General features: G+C 38.5%; 1 protein-coding gene across 5 annotated transcripts in view; it reads left to right on the forward strand.

The window, feature by feature from the left end:
* The window catches only part of LOC105839429 (trinucleotide repeat-containing gene 6C protein), a 49,336-nt gene that overhangs the window by 8,810 nt on the left and 21,451 nt on the right, over positions 1-19,075 (forward strand). Inside the window, exons 1-14 of one of the 5 annotated variants that reach the window (XM_036289704.1) lie at positions 5,399-5,531; positions 7,520-7,569; positions 7,970-8,082; positions 8,606-8,786; positions 9,596-11,908; positions 12,324-12,682; positions 12,874-13,201; positions 14,697-15,224; positions 15,390-15,763; positions 16,079-16,276; positions 16,795-16,953; positions 17,767-18,213; positions 18,289-18,609; positions 18,791-19,017. In XM_036289704.1, coding sequence (XP_036145597.1) covers positions 8,014-8,082; positions 8,606-8,786; positions 9,596-11,908; positions 12,324-12,682; positions 12,874-13,201; positions 14,697-15,224; positions 15,390-15,763; positions 16,079-16,276; positions 16,795-16,953; positions 17,767-18,213; positions 18,289-18,609; positions 18,791-19,017 — 5,504 coding nt within the window. In that variant the 5' untranslated portion in view covers positions 5,399-5,531; positions 7,520-7,569; positions 7,970-8,013. Of the gene's footprint in view, positions 1-5,398; positions 5,532-5,901; positions 6,335-7,519; positions 7,570-7,969; positions 8,083-8,605; positions 8,787-9,595; positions 11,909-12,323; positions 12,683-12,873; positions 13,202-14,696; positions 15,225-15,389; positions 15,764-16,078; positions 16,277-16,794; positions 16,954-17,766; positions 18,214-18,288; positions 18,610-18,790; positions 19,018-19,075 lie in introns of those variants that run through there. The other 4 variants (XM_036289705.1, XM_036289707.1, XM_036289706.1 and 1 more) reach the window with 4 other exon arrangements.

Here is a 19,075-nt window from a genome sequence, read left to right on the forward strand (position 1 = left end):
GTATTTGCGAGTGTTCTCGTTTAGCTCGTAGATTATCGATTTACCTACGTTGGTTTAGGGCTACGGTATATTGGGGTTCCTAAACTTATAATCTACAGCTTTCCCGATTACCACGCGAGAGTAATTATCGTTGCGAGTTCTTGCTTGGATTATTCCGGATTTAATGGCATATGGGCGATCGTACGATTTGAGCACTTAATTATTAATGATTATGCGAGATCATCAATATGTATCACTCGTGCCGCTATGTTTTTATGATTTGCAATTATTAATCTGTGATTGCTGTATCGTCAAACTGATGCAACAGTGATAATTGTCGTGTAATTCGTGCATTAAAAATATTTATAATTCTCTCTCTTCGATTAAAATTTATCACGCGCTTCTAAGAGAACCGGCGATACATGGAATTTCAAAGCAAAAACAGAAAAATTTGAAGGAAAGGGTTGATATACAGTTTTATGATGATCCACTCAAAATTTATATATTTTATTGTTTTCTTCTTACAAAATATAAACAGACTGAAACTGTAGAAATTAAAAATAATATTTTATCTCTTAAGGAGAATATAAGATTACTTCACTTGGGTGAAACAATTTAGATAATTGATACGTGACGATTAATCGCGTAGCGGAATTATCTCAATCGCGTTACAACACTGGCGGTACTTTTGTTACCGCTGTTGGTCGGCAGTTTTATTTGACAAACACGATATCTCATTTGCGATTGGTCGCCATTATTCAAGACTAATTCGACACAGAGACATCACATTGCTCGCCGATCCGGCAAAATCGCTGCATCTGATCACGAGCGCACCCACTGATGACCTTCCCCGCTAGCGTAATCGAATTAGCATGGCTACAATTAGCGTCATCGCGCGAATTAACTGCCGCACGCGAGTCTGTGTTTCGCTGCGCGAAAATTTATCTCGCTTCCCGTGCAAATCACGCTTGTCCGCTTTTAATTCCGACGAACGAATAATCCTCCCCCGGAGAATTCATAACTCCACGTTTACGCGTTTCACGAGTGAAAAAGTTGCGCGCCGGAATTCGAGATTCGGAAGGGAATCTTTTTATCTCGAGTGTATAAAATTTCGCGAGAACCAAAGTTTCGTGTTGTTAAACGCCGTTCACTTCTCTCTCTTTTTTTATCTCTCTCTCTCTCTTGGTGAAGTCTCTTGAAAAAAATAATATTCTCGTAGATATGACGATGAAACGCGTTGCGTCAAAAGGGAGGAGAAAAAAAAAAGAGAGCAAATAACACAATTGCGCTTATAAATTATGTATTTTTATGTACTTTGCGCGGAAAGAATTACGAGCAGAGTGGAAGTTTATAGAAGAGCGTTCTCAGATAATATGGTCACCGGAGCGTCGAATATATTCGAGGTGGGAGAGTTCCTACATGCATTTTCGTGAACGACAACGCGGCGGTCCAACGATAACGCGGACGATCTAAGAATTAATTATGTGAACTGAGTTTTACAAGATATAAAGAGGAAGGCTAACGAGCTTCTCTCTCGAACCGATAATAATTCCTTCGTGTCCCGATAAAAAAGACTTTGCCAACTCGCCGTACCGTTTGCCCTACTAGACGCTCTTTTTTTCTCCACACGAAGAAGAAGAAGAGGACGGTATCAATTCTCTCTCTCTCTCTCTTTCTCTCTCTCGCCTCTTATCGGCACGCGTCCTTCGACACGGAGGGAGAGTGAACTTTTATTATGAGGCGGCCTCATTCGGCAAACGGCGTTATTTTAATCAGCCTTTAATAGCGAGAGAGGATGCTTTCGCTTTGCGTGCGGAGTTGAGACGATTTTTCGCGCGGGTGTCCGATATCGCGTAAAAATGTATGCCACGCGACCGACTGATATTGTATCCGTCGGGGAGGAGATGCAGCACGTAGATATCACTTTCGCGATACGTTAGCACTAATTCGAGCGGTTACGAGTGGCATTTTCTCTGTATTTCAGCGAAATAATAGTACTCGAGGAAATAATACTCGGCTCGAGAGTAGTGAGAGATCTCGGTGAGGCGGTGCGTAATCAATTTAAATGAGTGATAAAATCGTTTATTTATTTCTGGACGCGGGGGAGGCGGGGAGAGATAACAAGGGGAGAAACGGAACTTGTATCCGGGTCGTTTATTTCGTCGCGGGGACGTGGACCCGCGCGAATTAGCCTCGCCGGTGACTCGGATCCGATCCGGTGGTAATGGTTACGCCGCGCTCTATTATTACGCTATCTTTAGGATGTATTCAAAATAGCGGGGCGACCGCTGAGAGTAGAAGGGCAGACGTGCGCCAGAGAGAACAGCGCGCGTTACTCGTCTCTCGCCGTCACGTATTTACATATACATGCACCCTGGGTGCACTCGCGCACACGACCACGGCGGTTCTCAACTCTCTCTCTCTCTCTCTCTCTCTGTGTCTCTCTCTCTCTCGCTCTCTCTCTCTCTCTCTTGCGCGCGCGCGCGCCATTTTCCCGCTCGGAACGACGCAATTCCGCGGCTCGATCGTAAACGCGTGTACCGGGGGGAGCGAACGAGCTTCAGCCTCGAGAGTCTCGATAAAGTCGAGATATACGTGGCATATAATTTTCTCTTCTCGTCTCCTCGCGCGAGATTCGCGATTCTGGTGACAGGAGAGCTCGGCAGCATCGTCCTTAAAATAATGACGCAGGCCGAGTCGGTTGAATCTGGCGTCTTCGGATTTACGGAAATTCGAAAGCGCGACGATATAATCCGCCCACGTGAAATTCCAAATTAGAACGTCGAGGGACATCCTTGAGTCGAGGCGCTCGATTATCTCTCGTCAAGAATTATTTCGTATATTCATAGTCCGTTTTTACATTTAAGACCGTCTTAAGTACGTCCTCCGATCTTGTGTTAAACGAATCTGTCACAGATGTCGTGTATCAATCGTATTAGTATCCTGAAACATTACTGTCTTAATTAATTCTTGAAATAGAGGGCCGAACCATGGGCCTCGGCCGCCGATTTAATTCACGTCCGAAATGGTCGACGTTATCGAAACGTCGCGGCGAGTTTTGCCAGGACCCCGAGAGATTTCCGTTTAAAAAAATCTGAAACCTGTAATAGACGCTCCTGGTTGAGAGTCACTGGCTCGCGAGCACACACAATGACCACCTGCGCGCGCGTACACGCAGCACACACGCGCAGAGTGGCATCGAGTGGATCAATAATTTTTGATACTCGCGTACGGGACATTCAAAATACGCGCTCGCGGCGCATGCAACGCAGTTACGTCGCGTCGGGGCGGCGGGGGCGGGAGGTGGTAGGGGGCGAGGGGGGGGGAGGAGGAGGAGGCGGCGGACAAACGCGCGGAAGAAAAGCGCATGGAAAACGTTGTCCCCCCGCGGATCGCGAGCGGCGCGCGAGATGATGATGCCTGCCTCCTCCTTCACACGGAAAGCGGAGTCGAACGTGCTCGCGCGCGCGCCGGAGTCGCGTCGAATAGCGGCGCTTCGCGTTCCGATGCGCTAGAGACACTCGGCAGAGTCCGAGCGATCCGCCATTTTTAATCGATATAAGCCAGCCTCGGCGCGGTGCGCGATTTAATAGGGAGAGAAGGAGAGAGAGAGAGGAGAGAGAGAGAATGAGAGAGAGAGAGAGAGAGGGGGGGGAGAGAATCGTGGCATTTTTTTGCACAACTTTATAAAAATGTAAAACCACTCGGTCCAGGGATTTCCTGGAGCACCCTTCGCTTTCCTCTCCCCCTCCCCGCTTCGTCCAGATAAAAATACGCGACTGGCGCTTTCGTTGAGTAAACGATTAGATTAGATAGCAGATCGCGCGGCGTATCGATTGGCAATCGCCGCGCTACGCGCTTGCTAAAGGCACATGTCACGCGCCTCTATATTCTTCGTGTTTCGAGACACAATTCACGTTGCAATTCGATAAATGCTAAGATATTGTTGTTTCCGAAGACGCCCCCCCTCTCTTTCTCTCTCTCTCTCTCTCTCTCTCTCTCTCTCTCTCTCTCTCTCTCTCTCTCTCTCCTTGGGAGTCGCCGATCCCCGACGGAAGCGCGGCCCAACGCATTATCTACAGATGCATGCCTGCGGTTAGAGAGGCCTGAGCGTTCCGCGGATGATTATATACTCTTTCTAAATGCCCGACAGACCCGAGAACACTCGTTATTCCCGATTACGGACCTCGTCGCGCTAATTAAACATACGCTTAACGTTACATTTTCACGCTTCGAAAATTCGCGCGCGAACGCCTTTCGTTACGGACAGGTGATACGGAATATCAGGTGTCGCTTGAACACCTGAGGATTTATTATTTCGAACGAAAAGTTCGACGTTTGGAAGGTTGCGTTTCTGCTCTTGCTTGAAGATTTTGTGACTTTCGCGTCTCGCAGGTCGCCGCGCTCGCGGCGGAGATCCGCCCGGGTTCGGTTGCGCGTCGGAAATTATTCTCGGATGGCGATTCCCCGTTTAAGTACGGCAAACCGTACGGAAATAATGCAGCTCGCGCGGACGCGGAATCACAGAGATGACAGTAACGCTAAATTTGAATGGGGCGCGTGACCTCACGCGAGATTTTTACGTGGCATCCGCGTCGTCATAACAGATTATTCGCGCGCGATATACGGTGAGAATTCTCTTATTGGGGAAAAAGAGGAGCGGGGCAGGGAGAGGGCGAGGGGAGTGGCGAGGACATGAGGAGGAAAAGAAGGGGGAATTGTGAAAGGAGAAGGGGAATGAGAGAGCGAGAAAGGGAGAGAAAGGTGAGAGAGGGAGGAGAGAACAGGAGGAAAGGGTGAGAGATTAACAATAAGATCGGTATGTCGGAAGATAAAGCGTGTAGACAGCGAACTTGGATTTAGAGTCGCGAATATGTCAAGTAAATTCACGAAATCTTCTCGTTAGATACTCTCGTCCAAGTATCGCTGTGACGTCGATGTTCCGTGTTCATTTTATCGTCGCTCGGACATCGACGTTTCATGCAAAAATCGTTAACGTCGATACGTTCCACAAGGGACACGAGCGTTTTGACGGTGGCAGCATCGATAATAGACAGAAATTCGAGGCGCAATCGAGTTGGACGTCCGAAACACGGCGATTCGCGAAAAAAACTTGGTTTGGTTTCTCCGATTCATCGCGCGGCAGCTCGGGCAACGCAGCCGGGAGGGACAGTGGCGGCGAGCGAGGTGAAGGAAGAGGAGGACGACGAGGAGGAGGAGGAGGAGGACGACAACGACGACGACGACGGCGAAGCGGGTGGAAGGGGCGAGAGGCATACACACGCGAACGCCGTGAACGTCGCCCCGCTCTGCCTCCGCGCCGCGCCTGCTCCGCCTCGTCTTGCCGCGCTTCGCCTCGCCTCGCCTCGCCTCGCCGATCGCTCCGATCGCGGTGCGGCGCAACGTTCGCACTGCACACGGCGGGGGGAGGATGGTCGCTCGCGGGAACGGCCAGCCGAGCGAGCGGACCTACGCTTCGCTATTCCGTGCGTTCTAGCGAAATAGCTTCGTGCTGAGACTGAGTCCGTTCTTCGTGTGCCCGGGAGCCGAGTGTAAGTTTCCCCCCCGTGAGGAACGACGACGACGTCGTCGTCGTCGTCGTCATCGTCGTCGTCACGGCGTACCGAAACACCTCGCGTGCGATCGAAGGGTCGACACTCCCCGCGGTGGGCCCTTTTCTTCCTTCGCCTTTTTGCGCGCCGCCGCAGCCGCAGCCGCCGCCGCTGTTACCCGTCTAACCTTTTTAGAACGGAATTTACGTGGCTACGCCGATGCTGCCGACGTTCGTTCGCGTATGTGCTTCGCGGGGGGGGGGGGAGGGCAGGGGTACGAAGGATCCGACAGCGACCGTCTCTTAATCGTCCCGAGTGACCCGATGTGTGACGCTCGGTTCGAGGTACGTTTTTTTTCCTCGGCGGATAAAAAATTTTCCTGTCTCTTCCCTCCTCCTCCTCCCCCTCCCTCCTCCCTCCTCCCCCCTCTCTCTCTCTCTCTCGTGACTATTCCGTTCTCCGTGCTAGCATCTTTATCGTTTTTCTATCTCTATATCTCTCTCTTTGTTTGGTGCTGCTCCGCTTGGCACCTTTTCGCGAGCTCCGCTCCACTCGTTCTCCGGGAAGTGCGTCGCGCGTTTGCCTCGCACTAGTGTGACGTTAGCTGCGCTCCGCACCGTTCGGCGGCTAGAACGGAGTAAGCGCTCTGAAGCGCCGAAGTGGCATTTCGCGGATGTAAATAATGTCGTGTTATCAAACGATCGTGCGTCGTCGCACAGTGTACCTCTCCGTCGTCGCCATCGGTTCGAGTTGAGTGCGGAAGAGACGGGATGCCGTCGCGATATTTCGGGCATCGGTACGAGGTATGTCGCGGTACAATTACGTCGTTTAGGTTAGGGATCCTGGGTACGACGTTGCGACCAGCGGCGGCCAGCTAACGGGTCTCAGCGGTCTCCGCGGCCGGCTATAGAAAACTTAGATTTAACCTTGAACGGATCTTTTAACGCTCCTCTTTCTCGGTTTGCTGCTTTGAGGTGCTCCGATCGATAGTAGTGAGCTGTAGGAAAGACGAGTATTCGGAGTGGATTTTTACTAGAGAAAAAATTATTTCGATTCTGGAATTACTGATAAGATGAGAATAAAAAGTTTGCAATTTTTTGTGCTTGAAATCGACATTTGAATTTACTTTTACGAATTTTGTTGCCTTCTCTTCTCGCGATAAATTGTGGTGATTTGCTTAGAGTTTAACTTGTTGTTTTTGTACATTCGTCAATATACAAGTCAATATACTCGATTGAATGAAATCTTAATGACAGAAATTTGAAGTAAATTGATTCTAAGAGATTTCTTTAAAAATAAAAACCATATTGAAAGAAAAAAGTTCTGTGAATTATGCTTTTGAATTATAAATAAATGATTGTGTAAATAAGTTTTATTTTTTTTTTAATTCTATTTGTTTAATCCGTTTAATCAAGTTGTTGATGAACATGTAAAGCGCGAGTCTGAAAGACATCACACAAACATTTTAGTCGTAATCATAAAACCACAATTTCTATTATATGATTGATCGATTTGTTTATAGTGTAACTAATTTTTTTATTTTAATGAGAGACACTTTCTAGAGAAAACCTAGAGAAAAGGATAGATAGTTGCGTAAAAAAGAGAGAACAGACAATTGTAAGAATCAAAGAAAGAAAAATGGCAACTGCTTTCTGTTTTTTTCTACCTGATCTCCGGAAGTGCCAAGCATTAGACAGCTCGATTTACTTTTACTGTGTCTTTAGTAAAGTATATCGATAGTATAATTTAACATTTTTAATTTTTGTTCGAAAAATTTTTGTTTAAAAATTTATTAAGCAATATGTTATAAAAGCAGAAAATATTTATTGCAAAATTAACATCTGGCTACAATGAACAAAATAAGGAACAGTTTAATATGTTGAATAAAGAAACGCTTTATATTTTCTTTGTTTAACATGAATTGTCTCTTATTTCATATTCCCTATAGTTTATTGTGTCTGGAACTTTATAATGAATTATCTTTTTAGATCTCCACTGGCATGGAGCTAGGAGCGCACTGATAGCGTTAGTTTACGAGGTATTATATAATTCATAATATTTTATGAAATTCTTATGTTGTTACTAACTTTTTTTTACAACAATTACAATTGCTAGAAATATTATCTTAAAAAATTGTGTAATCTCTTGCGTACGTATGTGTTTGCAATTAATGATTTTTTTATATACAATTTTTATTTATGGTAAAAAATAGACATTTTTTGTTTAATTTTATATCAATATTCATAATATTTAATACTTTTTTTCTATTACTGTTAGCAATTACAATCATTGCTGATTCTGCATTTAGCACTATAAAGTTTAAACTATGAAAATAATTTATTTTATTGGTAAAATTAATTTATTTTAATGTGGTAGAATGCATATTTCTTTTTAGAAATGTTTTGAATTATTTATAGATATATTTGTGCTATGTACAGATCTTGGTTTCTATGCATTGCCTGCCAAAGAAGAACTGAGCCCAATGTTTCCACACAATTCTAGTTCACATGAGATTTCTACAGAAACAAATGCCTTCGTACAAAATTCCATGGTAAGTGTTTACATATAAATTGCAAACATTCCCAATAATTTTTTAATGTATCAAACCACTTGTGTGAATTTAAAATGAATTATGTATGTTATTGAAATGTCAAACTTTTGAGATGACAATATATCTTAATATGTAAACAAATAATTAAATTAGTATTATAAAATTAAGTTTAATAAAAAATGTAGTAGAGATACCTTTAATGAAATTTTAAGACATATACAACGCTATTTATAAAAATTATATAATATAGTCTAGGATTAATTGAATAATTTTTTATGCTATAATATCTAATTATCTGCATTTATATATGCAAGTATATGAAATTACTTTTTTCATGTGACGTATTTATTAATACTATGTTTTATGATTATTTACTAATATCGCAATTATTTTTTTATTTATTTTTACATGCAAGATTGCATATTATAACTTATATGTTTATTGATGTTATACTAATTTGTTTAAAGATAAATATTTCCATTTTGAAACAAACATAAACATGCCAATTTTTTATGTATTATAGGAAGATGTAGTAGTATTAGAGGAAAGCAGTCTGGATGGGGTGGGGGAAGGGGAAGGATCAGAGCACATTAGGTACTGTGATATCGAATCGATAGCAAACAGCAGCATGATGGCAGCACCTATTAGCCATCCCGAAGCTACCGCCGCCAATGACTTTTCAACCGTCCTGCTGAACCAATCCGGTAAATAAATTAAATTGAATTTTAATATTTATGATTCCGCTTTATACTTTATACATTCTTATGTATACTCTTTGAATTTGTGCTTATATATCTTATTTATTTCACGTTTATTATTAATATATAAAAACAAGTACAGATGTTTCTCTACTTACGACTATTCCGATTTACGAATTTTCGACTTACAACCGGCAAACTATTAACTGAAAATAAATTAATAAATTAGAATAAAAAATAATTTGATTATACATTTGTTAACTCGTGATCTAAATACAATACTAAATTTAATATTATATTTAGAGTTATATTTTTTAGACAAAGTACTGTAATATTATTATTTTTAATTATTTGTTAAAGTTTAGCTTGTGTTCAAATTAAATATTAATTTTATAATAATAGTAAAAAAAATATATTAAGAATTATATTTATGAAAAGAAAAATAATTTTGTTTTGTAAAAGTAGAGGGATACATGTGTATATCTTTTAGAAATTTAGATTTGTTATTTCGAAAGTAGAGCTGAATAAAATTATAAGCTCAGCTGATAAATATATTATGAAAAAAATCTATACTAAAAGCATGGTTAAATAACTTTTTTTTTTTATAAGAATGGCATTTAAATTATACAAAGTATTTTGTTAATATTAAATTGGATAATCTACATATTCTTTTTTTGGATTTAAAAGTATATTTTTAATAATACTAAAAAGAGATAAAATATGGTGAACATGATTTACAATGGTTGTATAAACATTAAAAACTTTAATAACATATTACATTTACGATCAGAATAGAACAGCCATTCTTATTACAGGTGAGTTCAACTCAACCGGCATAGGTAAGGCCTGCCAGTCAGTGGCGCCAGCAACCACAAAATACCCAACAAATCACCCTCAAATCTGCGATAATAATAATAAAATAAATAATCACAACAATGCAGAACATAATCATCACAAGTACAGAAAGCAAAACACACCGGGCTTGCTTGGTTTGCAGCTGGGCAGCTCCGCCAATAACTCTAAGTCTACTTGTAAGACATTAAGTGATAATAAGACTAGCTTTAGTACTATATACATAATAAGGATAAGTGTACGGGACATAGTGTGTTTCGCCGTTGAGGTACCTAGCCTAGTTAGGATACCCAAGTCTGATAGTCCCCAACGGTCGTTACACCTCCCTAACTCTGATGACAATTACTCCTTACTAGGGTCCTGCCTTGACCTAGGCGACAACAATAAATTTAAGGCTAATTTTAGTTATGTAAGTAATAACAACTCCAAGTCTGTGATATTGCTCAGCTCAACCAGTTACAGTAACCATTACCTCCTCTTTAGTGGTGGCTTTGACAAGATAGCTGCTATTATTCGGGTACTTTGTATTGAAAGGGACGATTCTACCACCACATCGAATAGAATGAAACTACTAGGTGATAAGTACGCCCTAGTTACCAGTTTTGCTCAGATCTCTAGACTGCTTGCAAACGATAGAATTCTGGATGATTCTAACTCTGACATCCGAGTTTTGCTGAGCCGCCGAATAGTACGACACCTCTTGGAATCGCATTTTAATGTCAACACTCTAGTACCGGTGTTCGTTTACGCTCAGAATTTCGCGATGTACGCCGCAAGTTCTTCCATTACGCTTATCGTTTCCAGAAACGAAGTAATTGACCACACTTTGCGATCTTTCCTGAAAAATCTCACACAACTATATGTACAATCTTCTATTTCTCCATTATGTAATGTCACTGTGACCGAGCTGATGCAACACATATGTGTTCCACTATTAATAATATGTAAAAGTAATGATTACAACGTTGGTAATAATTATAATGAATATTATAATAACGAGTACAGTAACGTTGGTAGTATTGAAGAAGAAATTAATATTAGTAATAATAATCCAGATGTTATCGGAGACATTGTTGACATCGCTGTGTGCTACAAGACTAGTGTAATGACTACTAATGTTAGGATCTTAGGGTCTCAAAATGATGGTATTAGTTGTACTGAAGCAACAATATATACTGTTGGTGCTCTTTTATTTCAGGATAACAATAAGCCTCTGAACACTTGTTTTAAGATTAATAGACATAGGAGATTGGTCACTACCGATCGCGAATCTAACTCTACCATTAAGTCTGTATTTAGGTCTAAGTTAAGCGATAAGTGTAGTAACGTTAAGTTTGAAACATCTCATACCGCTCGACTTGACGAATCTGACAACAGTAAGCAAGTTAAGTTGACTGTCAACATTCCTATAATGACTACCTGCAAGCCTACGATGACGCTTACATGCCAATCAGCCACCGTCGCATCCCAAACAATTGTTGTACCTGTATCTCGGGCGGAGAATCGCACGAACGACAATGAAATGCGATTGGAATATTTCAATATACTCCAAAATGACCAAATATGTATCCAATATATGCTGCTAAGACATACAGATGATCTTAATAAGAATGACTCGTGTCATTATGACACAACTAAATTTAAAGACGCGCAAATTTATGCTATTGACAAGCTCAAGGCTACTACAACATCGAAAGATGACGCTCAGTTGATCTGCAAATATCACCAAGATGCTCCTAAATATGACCAAAGTCGTATGAATTACAATGACGATAATGCCATCATATACAACGGCAACGAAGACTTCTCTCTATCGACTATGGCATGGCATCTCTTAAAATATTATGTGGGTGCGTTAATTTCTGCTTGTCGAAGAACGTACGAAACCGACAGGAACGAATACGAAGTTAATCAGCGTCGTCTTCGATCTATTTTGGACGTCCTATTTCACAAATGTGTGTCAGAGTTGTATGAAAACTACAACCAGCCTATTGCAAGTTACAAGCGACATTGGGGCATACCAATGGGACTGCGGTTAGTAGGAGGTGGAGAGAGTTCCTTGAACAGCGGGGGAGCTGCCAATTGGGGAACAACACAAGCCACTACGCCGAATAATAATAATACAAATCAGAGTGGATGGGGTGGTACACCCGGAAATCCACCCGGTAGTGCTAATGCGCCAAATAATTGGGGTGGAAACGCTGTCAATCGATCTGTCACTGGTAATCCAAATCAAAATCAAAATCAAGGGCCACCTGGAAACCAAAATAATCCGGGTAAGAGCAACTAAATTAACATAGCTAAAAGAAACTTAAAATTAATATAAATATATATATATATATATATATATATATATATATATATATGTATGTATATATGTATCCAAAATATAAGCATGTACATAAATTTGGAATTTTTACATTATCTTATTTTGTGTAAGAATTATGTTTATAATTTATATTAAACTAGATAATTTTATTCATTAAGATTTTTTGAAGGTATAATACATATTATATACACTGATATTAAAATATGTAACAAAATCTATGTGAAAATATTTTGGATGTGTATATAGATAAATCGTAAAAACTATATTTAGAAAATACTGTTCAACATTAATTAAATGCGATATTTAGATTTTCTTTTCCTCCATTATTAATAAAAAGTGATATTTTTTTCTTAATTTATTAGGTAATGTGAGTAAAGTTAATAATCCGAATCAACAATCGAATCAACAATCTGGTCCGCCAACATCTCAATCAAATAACCCTACCCAAGGAAATCAGAATAATAATCAATGGTCTCAGGGAAAATCTAATAATCCAAGTGGTCTTGGACAAAATCCATCAGTGCAAAATAATAACAATAGTGGCGTTCAACAGCAGCAATCTTCAGGTTCAAGCGCAAATAATAATCAGTCCAATAATCCTACCCAAGGAGCTGTGAGCATTGGCAACACATCAACGACTAATAATCCGTCTACGAAACAGCAACTCGAACAACTCAATACAATGAGAGAAGCGCTTTTCAGTCACGATGGTTGGGGCTGTGTAAGTAAAATACAACATGTATGATTATACATTTTAAAAGTGTAACATTGATCTTTATTATTCGAGAAGATTTTAACGAACTTATATAGTAGAATAAAAGTATGAAGCAATATGTATTGTAATCAACAAAAAATTGGCAATTGTAAGAAACATTTCGTATTTCATGACAATATGTGTATAATTATTTGCAGCAAAATGTGAATCAAGATACAAATTGGGATGTTCCAACATCTCCTGAGCCAAGCTTAACTAAAGATGGTGTACCGATGTGGAAACCACCGGTGAACAATGGCACTGATCTGTGGGAGGCAAATCTGCGTAACGGTGGACAGCCCCCACCTCAGCAACAAACAAAAACACCGTGGGGTCATACTCCCGCGACTAATATTGGCGGCACCTGGGGCGAAGATGACGAAACAGCGGATTCGTCCAACATGTGGACCGGTGCACCAACTCAATCTCAACCAAGCGCAGCTCAATGGACCAGTGCCGCCGGTAACCAAGCCGGTATGTGGGGAGGTAGGCTGGTGAAGGCTGGAGATGCCAGATCTATATAGGCAAACTATTCTTCCAAATTTCTTGGTTTTGACTGAGAAATATTCTTGATTTTTCTAGCATTATATTAGCTATTTGTAATGTGCCTGTTAGCGTACTGCTAACGTTTTATTCTTTATGTAACTATGTTCAGAAACCCGAATCTCGTTTATTTCTACAAAGTATTTAGAGCTGTAGATAATATAGAATATTATACACTATAAATACATTATGTCATTCTTACTAGTTTTTATTTTTTTATTCTCACAACACAAGGAGATGATCTGAGTTTATTAATAACTTTTTAATATTTTTCTTAACTTCCTCTTAACATTTTTTTGCACTGAAAAATTACAAAGTTTAAATATAAATTACTTTAATATATTTTGCAAATAGTATATATATATAGTGTAGTTAAAAGTAAGAAATTCTTTAAAAATAAGATTTAATGTATAATAACGTGCAATATATGTATACATAATACATACGTATATATAAAGAAAAAGTATTGTTATATGACATATATTTAGAAGAAATCTGATAAAAAATATATATCACATATTTCAAAACTCTTATTTGATTGGCATTGGGACATCCTGAACAAAGTTCCATATTATTTTTAGACTTTTGAAACAAATAAAATTGACACAAACACAAAGTGTACGTCAGAACTTGCATTTGTATTTACGCAGTTGAATGCAAAATAATAAATTAATTACATTATTATAATTTCGGCACATTCGGCTGCTTATGTTCAGTATGTTATATATTTGCCTGTTACAATTTAATAGAGACACTCCGGCATTCACAGAGCTTTACAAAACTTTGAAATAAAAATTGGGGGTACAGTTCAAGCGATTTTCACTTGATTTTGCATATTTATATTTGCAAGTGCTATCAAGTTTAGGTAATTTTTGCTATTATTATTTGAGGAAATGTTACACTGTTTATATGGAAATATGCTTTATATGTGAAACAGCTATGTTAGATGCTTTTATCCTAAGTTAAAAACATGTAAGAAATTAAGGATAATACAATATAAATGCAATAATTTCTTTTGTTTATATTAAATCTTTCTTAATCTGTATTATTTACATTGTTTTAGTTATGTATATTAATTATTATCTATATATAATTATGAATGTTTATGCGTCTGCATACACTTATTGTGAATATAGAAATATTATAAATTCAATCTATATAATCTATCAGTATAATAGAATAATTTTTTTTTAGACAATGTCAATGTACGAATTTATCCATGTAACTAATTGCAATGCAAAATCAAACTATATTGATTTATAAGTAACTTAGTTATATTCTTATGATTATCAGCGTATATAAAATCATAATTTTAATTGTGACAATACAATTTAACGAAGCATGCTTGTCATGTTTACATGAGGTTACTTATAAATTGATATGATCATCGCATATGATAAAGGGTATTTGTGATTATAAGAAATATTGATTGCGACAGGATCCAATTGGGGCGATCCCAGAATTGATCACAGAGATCCAAGGGATTTACGCTCTGTAGATCCACGAGAAATGCGCGATCCTCGGGATCATCGCATGTCTTTAGATCCCAGAGATCATATGCGTGTGATGGATCCTATGGCGCGTGATCCGCGAATGGCCGACATGCGTGGTGATCCACGTGGAATATCAGGGCGATTACATGGTGCAAATGCAGACGCCATGTGGAGTCAACCACCCGGACCGCCACATCATCAAATGAGTCACCAACATCCATCCGGACCACCAGCAAAGATGCTCAATCCGTCGAACATGAATCAATGGGCTGCACAACCACCAAAGGACATCATGCCTGGCGGCAAACCATCCGGTTGGGAGGAACCTTCGCCACCTACGCAACGACGTAACGTGCCCAATTATGACGACGGGACAAGCCTCTGGGGAAATCCGGCTGCTAATCAACGTGCTATGCCAGGTAGCAAGGTTTCACATTGGAAGGATATACCTGCACCGAACTTGGCTCGTGGAGGTACGCGTTCGTCTCAAGATCTATTTTTTGTTTTGTTGTAAAAAAATTGTTAAAAGAACAATTACTGCGCATGTATATAAGGCACTAATTTTTATCTTAAATTTATTTAATGGAATATTAATTTGTATATGTATATATATATATATTTTTTTTTTTTAATTACAGGCATGCAATGTCCACCAGGCATGCCTCAAAACAGAATGCCAGGTCAACCTGGAATGAAACCAGATGTAAGTAATCCTATGTGGGGTCATCCTGGGGCTCCAGGTGGACGTAACGGTACATGGACAGACGGGCCACATGATACTGCATCTTGGGACGATCCAAAGACACCAGCTACATGGAATGAACCTCCATTAAATCCCGGTTGGGGTGGCCCAACTGCGCACAAACCGAAACCTATGGGACCTGCCGGTAGCTGGACTGATTCTGATATGGATCCGACTCCTAGCTGGGCACATCCTGCGAAACCTACCTTAACAAAAGAAGTTATTTGGAACAGTCGCGAGTTTCGTAATCTTTGCGATTTAGGATTTAAAGTATGAAATCTTTAATCTTTATTTATACTTTGCATGCATTTCTAATTTTTATATGATTTATTTAATAATTTAACTAATTAATTTAATAATCAAATATATTTATAATTAGTTAATTATATATTGTTAAAGTACTCTAAAACTTATTAATTTAAATTTGTTGAAATTTTTTCGATTATCGGTAATTAGTCATTTTATTGAATTTTTATTAAAGAGCATAAAATTAACTTTTAAGACAATAAAATTAATTTAAAGTTTATTTTTCACTATTAATGATACTGCATATAGTCTATATATAAAATATGATTACTCTTTCAGAAAGAGGATGTTGAGGTAGCATTAAGGAATCGAGAAATGAATCGAGAAGAGGCATTAGAACTTCTCAATCAAGTACGTCCTGTTGATCAATGGAGACGTCACGAGACACACTCAGGTTACGATCCAACGCATCAGACGACTACTACACCAGCCTATCCTCGATTTAATCACGTTGGGCAACAGATGTCATTTCCTCCGGTAAGTTTAACATCAACATTGTTAAACAGCACACAGTTTTATTAAAAAGAAATTTTTGCGATTTTAAATGATATTTTGAGATACACTGATTTCTTATAATAAATTCTTAAATCTGTAATCTTTAACAGTGTTGTTTTTGAAAATGACAAAGCTAAGATATTTGACAATAAACAAGCGCGCATTATGGTTTTTGTGGAAATTTTTTAACGAATGATTGAACGTGTGATATTTCGTGAATGTTTTATTATGAATTAACAATATCTAATAACTGAAAGTAATGGATTGAACCGCTACCTAGTACAAATGCGGATATAAGTTACTAATTGTGTTTTATGTATTCAATTTTGTGTATCCAATTGGTTTTGTTACATTATTTTTAAAAATACTTGAATCTGAAAAAATAGAAACAAAATTTTTACAATTGACATTGATGGAAAAAATATATATTATGTAGTATATTAATTTGAGAAAAAAGATAGAAAAAAATAGGTGTGGGGTACAATTTGTATTTAACATAGGGTGCCGGAGTGCCCAGTGGGGCAACCAGTGGGAGCGTAGGTGGTTCTGTTACCAGTGCAAGTCTTCTCAAACTTCAGCAACAGCAACAGCAGCAGACAGCTGTTCCATTACAGCAACAACAGCCAAGTACCAATACGCCACAACCCCCTTTCAATCAGGTGAATAAGTTTATGTTTGAGGAAGATCTATTTGGTTTTTTAAAAATCTTTTTTATCTGGTATAATGTGCGGGTATAATGTGAGATAAATTCCTGATTTAAAAGATCGCATAAATAACAAAGCTGTTGCAGGTTTCAACAGCGTAAGATCCTATTTTTATTATTATATTTTTTTTTTAGAAAAAATAATTAAGAGTGGAAGTAGAATATATAGGAGAGTTCTAACCAAGTTCTCTAATTGATATATGCAATTCAAATATTTATTTACATGATAATATGTATAAGAAAAATCATAGCGATGAGATTATTTTATACTAGGTGTATTTATAAATTAAATATTTTTTTGGATCACAAATTTATAGGATTAAAGATTTTTAATTTTATTTTTTGTTGCATGAATTTGTTTTTGAACCAATATTATATGCTTGTGCATGTTAATTAATATTTTGCTATTAATAATGCATTAACTTTCTAATCTAGGTAATATGATGATTTTAAATTGAATACATTTGACTATAGTTTATAAGATATGTTATTTCACACTGGTGATAATATTTCATAATTTTTAAAAATGTACAATATGTTATATCATATTTTTAATATAATACAAATTACTTTTATGATATAAATCGAGCAACTTATAATATTTGCTATATAATTATACATTCACACACGCATAATAAAAAAAAATTATTTACAATATATAATAACTCATATATTAGAGAATATAATTATGATCTATTTTATTTTTCTAATTGGATTGATAAAAATTACAATCAATGATGCTAATGATGATAACAAAATTAATTTTCAGGCATCTCGTGGATCTCAAAATCAACCAAGTACACAACAGTTGCGTATGCTTGTGCAACAAATTCAGTTAGCTGTGCACGAAGGATATCTAAATCATCAGATCCTGAATCAACCGTTGGCACCTCAAACTTTGATGTTACTGAATCAGCTTCTACAGCAAATTAAAGTTTTGCAGCAGTTACATCAACAACATGCTGTTCAAAATACAATGAAGGGAAACAATCAGTCGGCACTGCAAATCAGTGTTCAAATCACGAAGACCAAGCAGCAGATTACGAATTTACAGAACCAAATTGCAGTGCAACAAGCAACATACATGAAGCAACAACAACAACATCCGGCTCCTCCATCGCAGGCATCAGAGTATTATAAATCTTCTGTGCATGATCCTATGTCAGCTCTGCAAAATAGTTTCAGCGATATATCAATGAACAAAGAGCCTCCAGTGGTACGTATAGATTTATATAAAGGATATAAAATTTACAAATGCATAACTAAAATTCTCTTATTTTATTTCTAATAGAGTCAGCAACAGTCAAGATTAAATCAATGGAAGCTACCATCACTTGATAAGGATGGCGATTTAGTGTCAAACGAATTTTCCCGTGCTCCCGGAACTACGAGCAAACCGCCCACAACACCTGGTAGCTTAACTCAGTCACATAGCAGTCCGAATATGAATCCTTTGCTAGGTCAAGGAGATGGCACATGGTCCTCTCGACTGGGCGATAGTGGCTGGCCCGATCCGGGTAATAGTGATTCAACCGATGGAAAAGACTGGCAACCAGGTGGTGCTGCGTACACTGATCTTGTACCAGAATTTGAACCAGGAAAGCCATGGAAGGTAATCCATTTCCAATATCGTCAATCATTACTTACATTTGCCGTTATATTCTATTTTAATTCGAAAAAATGGAGTAAATGTATGTTTTAAAAATGCGCGCGAATTAGTGACACATATAATAAGTGCAACGTATTAGTATTTAAAGCTTATCCAGGTCCACCTATATTTCATTTCATTTTAGGGTACCCAGATAAAAAGCATTGAGGATGATCCTAGCATCACTCCTGGCTCTGTTGTACGTTCCCCATTGTCTTTGGCCACCATTAAGGATACTGATACGATCTTTTCATCGAGCAGCAAGACATCACCACCACCGCAAGCAACTAATCCCGATACGTCGATCCCAAGTTTAAGCAATTCTACGTGGACATTCAATCCACCAGCCACTACACCTAGTGCGTTTACTAGGTAATGGCTTTAAATTTATGATAAATATATGTTAGCGCTATTTTTCTATTAAACGTAC

The sequence above is a fragment of the Monomorium pharaonis genome, chromosome 7 (genome assembly GCF_013373865.1).
Source record: "Monomorium pharaonis isolate MP-MQ-018 chromosome 7, ASM1337386v2, whole genome shotgun sequence".
Taxonomy (NCBI): domain Eukaryota; kingdom Metazoa; phylum Arthropoda; class Insecta; order Hymenoptera; family Formicidae; genus Monomorium; species Monomorium pharaonis.